At 44.8% G+C, this 8,398-nt stretch overlaps 1 protein-coding gene across 2 annotated transcripts; it reads left to right on the forward strand.

The window, feature by feature from the left end:
* The first annotated feature begins 1,019 nt into the window (after positions 1-1,019).
* Positions 1,020-3,998, forward strand: RPL26L1 (ribosomal protein L26 like 1). 2 transcript variants are annotated; one of them, XM_019741351.2, is made up of 4 exons: positions 1,020-1,121; positions 1,525-1,701; positions 2,973-3,113; positions 3,692-3,998. In XM_019741351.2, the coding sequence occupies exons 2-4, from the start codon at positions 1,534-1,536 to the stop codon at positions 3,818-3,820; spliced, it is 438 nt and encodes a 145-aa protein (XP_019596910.1). In that variant the 5' UTR covers positions 1,020-1,121; positions 1,525-1,533; the 3' UTR covers positions 3,821-3,998. The 2 variants fall into 2 exon arrangements, with proteins under 2 accessions (XP_019596910.1, XP_019596920.1); XM_019741361.2 differs by having other exon boundaries at positions 1,085-1,131.
* Positions 3,999-8,398: the final 4,400 nt, after the last annotated feature.

Consider the following 8,398-nt stretch of genomic DNA (forward strand, 5'->3'; position numbering starts at 1 on the left):
CCTTACTCTGAGCCTCGGCGCATAAAGGGTGGCCTTTCAGTTGCCTTTGCCTAAACGACTTCCCCTCGGCTTACTCTGCTGCCCTGGCCTCTGCGAACAGACCAGGCGTGGCCATCCTCCCAGAGTCTGAAAGCCAGGCCTCCAACACTGACTGCCGGGGGTCTGGCATGAAACCTAAAATAGGTTCCAGCGAGTCCAGGGATCAAGTCGCAGGCCCTGGTTGACCATGAGTATTAGTAAATACCGGTGTTTAACAATTTCAACACCACATATCAGGAGACAAACGGAGAGGGCATGGGATATGCTGGCATCTAGCAAAACATTCTCCCCTCTCTGAATTTCTCGGTGCTCATCTGTTAACCGAACACCGCAAACTCTTCTATCTGGCATCTGGCACAAAGTAGGCGCTCAATGGATTTGAACTGAATGAAAGAATTAATCAGTTCAATCAATCAATCAATCAATCAATCAATCAGTCAATCAATGGGAGTTTCCCTCACAGCGAAGCCTACATCAGAGGGACCTTTCATCTCCAGGGGCCGCACAGGGTGTTTCAGACTAACGAACGGTTGGGTAGTGCCCGCACCTCTGGGCGGTCATCGGGGATGGGAGGCGGAGCCCTGGCACGACCCGGGCGGGTTTTGTAGGGCTGTGGTGGAACACGAAAATCTGCATTTTGAACAGGCTTCTCGATGATGTTAAGAAGCAAGTCAGCAGATTGCATTTGGAGCATTATGACGTTTAAAGTACCCTGATAAGAGGCCTAGATGACCTCTGCGCAGAGTAACTGGGCAAAGAAAGTTTGCGGTAGGAGAGAGACTATTGATGGTGCACCTATTAAAAGAACACCAATAAGCCTCTATTGCAGGTCCTACGAAAGTATACCCCTTCTCTCCAGAGGCGCTATGTCTTCGGGGTTCTGGGCATGACCTCCAGAGCCGCTTACCTCTCCGGTGGTCCCTGGAAACGAGGCCCTGCGATCCCACCCCAAGCCGCAGGGGGCACCATTCAGCTTCGTTCCGAGGGAATGGGGCACCGCTTTCTTTCTGCGCTTGCGCGCCAAGGCAGCCTCATTTCCTGCCCTGCGCGCGCATCGTCAGGGCATTTCCGGCGCCAGGCAGGTGAGCGGAGGTTTGTGCGTTTTGCGGCTGTGGCAGTCCCTTGGCTCCACAGGCTCTTTCCCCACTTGCTGCGGGGCTACCCGCTTTCCCAGAGATTTCTCTGCGTGACCCCCAACCATGCATTCTTTAGCCCAGGTCTCCCCCTTCCGTCAGCCTCGAGGCCCCAGTGCCGCCCTCTCCACAGGGCTCCTCGGGTTAGGCACGCGTCCTCTCCTGCACGCCTTACTCAGTGTAACACCCACACCTCCCTTCATGCCCCCCCTTCTCCCCCGAGTGCCTTCTTCCGAGGCCACCTCCTCCCGTAGAGCAATTGAGTGGGGATGGGGAGGAATGTCCTGATGGAGAGCCGGCGCTGGTACCCCACTGAGCGCCCTTTTGCTCCCTCCCTCATGATTCTCTGCAGACGGTCGCCATGAAGTTCAACCCCTTCGTGACCTCGGACCGCAGCAAAAATCGCAAACGCCACTTCAATGCCCCCTCACACGTGCGCCGGAAGATCATGTCGTCCCCGCTCTCCAAGGAGCTGCGGCAGAAGTACAACGTCCGCTCCATGCCCATCCGCAAGGACGACGAGGTCCAGGTACGTCCCCCCCAGGTTCTAGTTACCCACCTGCGTAGCGCGCGGGCGCCCCTTTGCCTAAGAACTTCGTGCGCGCTTGGACGTGGGGGAAGCCATAGACTCACCCTCAGGACCCTGGCACCTAATTGTGACCCTGCAGATGTGTTAGACGGCAGATGGAACGCAAAGCCACCAGCGAGCGCCTGCCCAGCATAATCAACAACATTCAAATTCGATTCTCTAATAATAATAGTTTCCTTTTAAAAACAGTGTGCCAGCCAAACTAAACTCTGCTGTTTGATTTAGCCCTTGTGGCAGCCAGCTTGCCAGGCAGGCATTGCTCAGGGTGTCTCTACACCAGACTCTGCAGGGGATGATTCCAGGTCTTTGTTACCGACCCGATGGCTTTCTAGCTGTCTATGGAATACTCCACTGGAATGTCTCCAGATATCTCAAACTCAACGTGTTACTATCTATTCTTTCCTAACATCTCTTTGTTCCCCCACGTTCCATGCCTCTGGGAAAGGCATATCTAGCCATCCAGTTGCCTAACCAGACTCGGTGTCATCCTTGCCTCTTCTCACTTTTTCAGTCCAGTTGATTTAGTCTGATCCCATCTCCTGCCCGCCTCCTCATTGGGTCAAGCGTTTATCTGCTTCTCTTTAACCCAACTGTTCCTTTGGACTCGTTTTATTAACATCTTCAGTCTTGATCTTTAGTAGACGCTTTTTAAGACTTCCATGTGAGAGAGTCTGGTCTATATAGAGTGTGCTGGATTCACAGTGAGGCATGGCTGTTCTCTTTACAACCTGAAAATCACCTTGGTAAATAAGGTGAACAATCTAGGTAGACATTTTTAGGAGTATTGCGATTCTCCGGTTTTTTAATACGTGGTACTTCATCTGTGCTTGTTAATGAGCGTCATTTATATTGTGGCTACTGTTTAATAGGCTCTTGCCATCAGAGAAACCATCATCTAGTTGACTTTTGAATTGAGTTGACCCCTGAGCAGATTTTTAGTACGCAAAACAGCCCACGAGAATTTTAACATTTACTTTTTTTTTTTGACTGTAAAACATTAGAATGAATTGTAGAAAGCTTGAAATTTGGAAGAATATAAATTTTAAAAATAGTCACCTGTAATCCTACTTCCTGCCTACTTGTAACCATTGTCAACATTGGGCTATATTTGCATTCTATCATGTTATATGCCGTATATTAAAACATACACACCTCACTCTGATGTTCATGCATTAGAAATGGGGGACGTTCTCCTTTGTGTTTTCTCTCAGGTGGTCCGAGGACACTACAAAGGTCAGCAGATCGGCAAGGTAGTCCAGGTATACCGAAAGAAGTATGTCATTTATATCGAGCGGGTGCAGCGTGAGAAGGCTAACGGCACAACTGTCCACGTGGGCATTCACCCGAGCAAGGTATGGCGTGGCCTGAGCAGTGGTAGCGGCCGTTGCTATTAGAGTTATTGACATGTTGCTGCGATCTACACAGGCGGCCCTGGAAGAACTTCCAGAGGAAGGTCAGGAAGGTCTGGAGGGAGAAGAGAGACCGTTTCTTCCTGTGGCTCTCACACCCATCTAGTGGAATACACTGTTGCTCCTTGCACTCCTGTTTTATACACTGTATTGTAGGGTCTCCTCCAGAATTTCAGATCCTTAAGGCAGAATAGAATGGTTGGGTCTTGCTTTCCCTTCTGATCCCTGTATTGCCCAATAGCTGAAAGGAATGCAGATGTTTCTTAAAATGTATTTTTGCCAGCCAAGGGACGATAGACAAACCAGAAACATGTTGATAGCATAATTTTTCCCGACTCAAAGGACATTTCATGTCACTAAACTATCTAAATGGTCTCCTAGATCCTCAGGAGTTAGTGGTAGGAGGTTGGTAACAGATGGAACCTAAGCTGTTGAGGAAAGCTCTGCTGTACAAAATAATCGTGATTACAAATCCTTTCACTTAAGAAACAAAGATCCATTTGTTTTCTCTCTCCTAATAGGTGGTTATCACCAGGCTCAAACTGGACAAAGACCGGAAAAAAATTCTTGAACGCAAAGCCAAATCTCGACAAGTTGGAAAAGAGAAAGGCAAATATAAGGAAGAACTTATTGAGAAAATGCAGGAATAAATATTAATATAACCTGTTGTCTGTGCGACCCCAGCTTAACTGCAGATTTTTAGCCTGGTTTTGAAGGTATCTCTGGAATATTTGTTTCCTTCTTGTTTTGTTATTGATATGTGGCTTTGTAAATCTACTTTTGCTGTTTTGATTTATGAATAAAAATTGGAAGTGTTTTCTAATTCCAGATGGAATTTGTGTTGTTTTATAGATAAAGTCCATCTTATTATCAATTCCCAGTTGGCAGTCTTTCAGGATTTCATCTGTGGAGCCGCAGAGTATTGATGGTTTAAAATGCACCAAGTAAATTTGGGAAAGTATGGATTAGGAGGTAGGTAAATATGTATACACACAGCATATGAAATAGGGTAGGTGCCCCACATAGCAGCTGTGTTATTAGTGCGTTGAGCTGTGTGTCTAGTCAGTATAATGAGCAGGTCAACCCAATAAGATCTATAGTTTGATTTTTCTCATTTGAGTTTTGTCTTTATTCTCAACCAACATGATTTAGGACCTCAAAAGTTGCATAGAAGTCAGCTTTCATACTAGATTAAGTTCATTGTAAGGATGACATATTCTGATGCCTGGTCTGGACCCTAGGCTCCAGCCAGTACTCTCATCACTAAAGTTAAATTATGATAATTTCTAGGAGTCAGACTTGGCCTGCTTCCAGCAACTTGTGTAATACGTGATAGAGATAAGGGCTTTGAAAGTTTATTACTTGAGATACTGCATGTAATGCACAGAGAGTTCAGCACATTTGAGCTATTGTCTTATAGGAGAATGGAAATGGGTTTGTTTGCAGGGGCAGAGGGAAAAGTTTCTCTCCAGGGAGTTCAGACAAATGCTGGTTCTTGAATGAAAGGGAGGGTTTAAGGGCAGCAGTATTATGTTATGGCTGCTGCAGGAAATGGAGACTGGAGAATGCCAGATGGGTGGGCCTGCCTACCAAGGTTCAGGCCCTGGGGTATTAGCATGTTTCCTGGAATGACTGAATTCAACAGTTTCCTACTGACCTTTCCATCAAATCTGCAGATGTCCCTTCGCTTGAGTGAGTCCCCTTGTGCTATTTTGGGAAGACTCCAAACGTTCAAACTTCAGATAACTGCTTCTGAGTGTCTGCTTTCATATTACACTAAGACATGAGGTGTTCAGCTCCAGAGCTTTCAGTGTGAGTTGGGTAGGCAAGTAATTGAATCTTCTGACAACCAGATGGAACTCTACGAAGCAAAAGTCCAGTGGTCTCTGCTGATGCTACAGGCGTTGAGCAGTTCCCACCTGGTGGTGGCTTGGGTCTTTTTTCATTGTTCTTTTAAACTAGTTGTTTTAAAGACGGAATGCTTAATATGGTACAACGTAAAAAGATGCACAATTAAATTTCCTTGTCACCTTGACTCTCAGTCATTTAGTTCTCCCCAGAAGCAGTCACTGCTTCTTTTGTATCCTTCCAGAAATAGTCTATCTATATACGATTGGGTGTTTACTAAAAGGTTGGTCCACGAAGAAGTCTACATGAGAAAGGCAGGTCGTCCAGATTGAAACAGCTATATAAGGTTGGTTTATTCCCTGAACACATAAAGGTGCAAATATTAAAATCTTTGTCCATTAGAAATAACTGAATCAACCACATCCTGATTCTAGAACAGATTTTTGATGGTCTCAGTAGGTGTGTCTATCTTGTTAAGTAGTGTGTAATTTAGGGTTTTTCTAACTATTTGAAATAGGAGAGGCAGCATGGCTTAGTGGGAAGAACCCAAGCTATGAATTCCTAACACTCAGATCCCAGTTCTGTCACTTAAAACAGCTAGACGGGGCCTGTTACAAATCTGAGCCTCTCTTTCCTAACGTAAAATGGATTTAATAATATTTCTGTTAGGTGTTGTGAGCATTGAATGAGACATAATTCAGAGTACCTAGTTCAGTGGCGTGTGGCCATCACTCAAGAAATGGTAGCTGCCATAATCATCAGTGGCCGCCCATAGCGCATGTCCGATACACGCGTGCTGAACAAATGAGTGGTGAAACATGCTAGAGCATTCGGCTTCTCTCGGAACTCCAGACTTCCAGAGGACCCCAGAAGGAGCTTTATGACTCCATGGCTTCATGACTGTGTGCTAGTTTTTATTCACAGGGCCAGGCTTAGGAAAGGGGCTCACTATAGCATGTCAGTCAGTTCTTATTTACTTTATCCCATTGGGGTTGCCTCTGAGACTTTTCCTCTAGGAGTGATTCTCAAACTTTTCAGTCTCGACCTCTGCTTACACATTTAAACATTACTGAGGACATAAGAATATAGTCCATAATGTTGCAACAATTGTGTATGGTGCCATGTGGGTACTAGACTAATTGGGGGGGATCACTGCATAAATGAAGTAAATGCCTAACCACTATGCTGTACACCTGACACTAATATAATACTGAATGTCGACTGTAACAAAAAAAATTTTAAAAATTGAGGACCCAAAAATCTTATATTTATGGGGGTTCTATCTGTCATATAATTTGCCACATTAGAAATTAAAATCTTAACATTTGCATTCACTTTAATAAAATAATGTTTAAACAACAAATCCAGAAATAACATTTTATGAAAAATATCTTTTCCAAAACAAAACAAAATGTAGTGAGAAGAGTGACATTGTATTACATTTTTGTAAAATTGCTTGATGTTGGCTTAATAGAAGAATGAATTCTTACAATGCTTCTGCATTCAGCAATATGCTGTTTGGGGTGAAGCCCAGGAAGAAAATTCATTGTCACACAGATTAGTTAGGGAAGAGAGGCACTCACAGACCTCTGGGGGAGAGTCTCACGGGCTCCCCAGGGGTCCTTGGACCACACTATCCAGCGTCTGATTTATTTCCCGAAGTGGACTTGAAGTGCCTGAAGGCAGGTAATATTCACTCGGGAGGCCCCTGAATCCTAGCTCCTGGCCTTCCCTACAGTTTTCCTTTGGAACGTGTGATAAAATGTTTTTGACAGATTCACTGGTAGAGGGAGCTATTGGCCAATACTAGCCCACAAATATAATACCGAGATTAAGGATTTTTCTCATTTCACACAGGATGAAACGGACATATTTACACAGAACTGGTATCTGAACTGCCACATCCCTGTGCTCCCCGACATCTGCTGCTCAAAGAGGCTGCTGAGAAGGTCAGGCAAAAGTTAGACTTAATGGGATCAACTTAAAAGATTTGCATTTTTTAAGGAATGGGAAAATTTCACAATAGCCAAGAAGTGGAAGCAACACAAATATCCACTGCCAGATGAATGGAGAAACAAAATGTGATCTATACGTACAGTGGAATATTATTCAGCCTTAAAAAGGAAATTCTGACACGTGCTTACAACATAGATGACTGTTGATGACATCATGCTGAGTGAAATAAGCCAGTCACAGAAGAACTCTGTGATTCTGTTACGGGCTCGGGGGGCCTTGCCACTCTCAGGATAGAAATCAAGCGAGTGGGCAAAACAGTTTTGCAGAGAGAAAGGTTTATTAAAATGAAAGCTTGATGCACCAAGGGAGTGCACTCAGGAAAAGAATGGATGTGGCTCCTCCAGGCTTATAGGCAGAGCAGTTTTATAGGCTCTTGGGATTGGGGGCCACCCCTTCCCTTTTCCTCTTTCCCTCCCCAAAGTATGTTGAGGTGGGTCCTACACTGCACCTGTGCAATGTACCCACATGCTACTTCATGCGAGACATGTCACATTAGCATCTTAAATCTCCACTCGGGAGTGTTTTTTACCATGATAATGAGGGAAAGCTAACTATAGGACAATTCTTTTAACTAATGTGCATGTGCAACTTTAGAAACTGTCCCTGGGCTCACTTATCTCTCCTGCAATTATGGTTCCGCTTGTTTTGTATTGGTCGGGGGATGTGGCTCAAGGTTCTCCCCAGCTTCAGGCTCCAGCTACGTGACCATCCTATGTGACCACTGACTACAATTGCACTCATCTGAGGTTTGTAGCAAGGTCAAACTTACAGAAACAGAAAGTAGGATTGTCAGGATCTGGGGGGAGGAAAGAATGGGGAATTGTTTGATGGGTATGAAAAAGTTCTGTTGATTGGGTGTACAACAATGTGAATATACTTAGCGCTATTGGATGTACACTTTTTAAGTGGTAAATTAAAATGGTAAATTTTGTGTTACGTATATTTTACCACAGTTAAATATACATTTTAACAAATGGGAAGTAAGTAGGAGCAAATTTCTTTCTCTAATTTAGTTCTGGTTGATCCCACCCTTTCTCAATTACCCAGTCCAGCTGTATAAGCGTTTATTGAGCACATTCTATATATAAAGTGCCCTAAGGAACAAAGATCAGTTAAACAGCGCCAGTTCTCAAGGAGTTTGCCCTCTAGTAGAGGGTTGGTTAAGATACACACACAAACGACTACAAGGCCACAAGAGATGCACCAGCAAAACGAAACAGGTCTTGGAGACAGCGGTGCTTGGACTGGAACTTAAGGACAACAGAATTTCTACTGAGGCTGAGTTTTGGGGAGCAGCATAAGCACAAAGGTGAGCAACGAGCTTCCTACCTTGTTGGTCAGGAAAAGGCTCGGACTCGTGTTTG

Source organism: Rhinolophus sinicus, linkage group LG10 (genome assembly GCF_036562045.2).
Source record: "Rhinolophus sinicus isolate RSC01 linkage group LG10, ASM3656204v1, whole genome shotgun sequence".
In the NCBI taxonomy this organism is placed as follows: Eukaryota; Metazoa; Chordata; class Mammalia; order Chiroptera; family Rhinolophidae; genus Rhinolophus; species Rhinolophus sinicus.

What these genes read in the sequence shown, in the direction of transcription:
- RPL26L1 (XM_019741351.2), top strand. Translation starts at nt 1,534, where the DNA reads ATGAAGTTCAACCCCTTCGTGACCTCGGACCGCAGCAAAAATCGCAAA. An exon ending in GCAAGGACGACGAGGTCCAG is followed by an intron (nt 1,702 to 2,972) that starts GTACGTCCCCCC and finishes GTTTTCTCTCAG; the next exon opens with GTGGTCCGAGGACACTACAA. An exon ending in TGGGCATTCACCCGAGCAAG is followed by an intron (nt 3,114 to 3,691) that starts GTATGGCGTGGC and finishes CTCTCCTAATAG; the next exon opens with GTGGTTATCACCAGGCTCAA.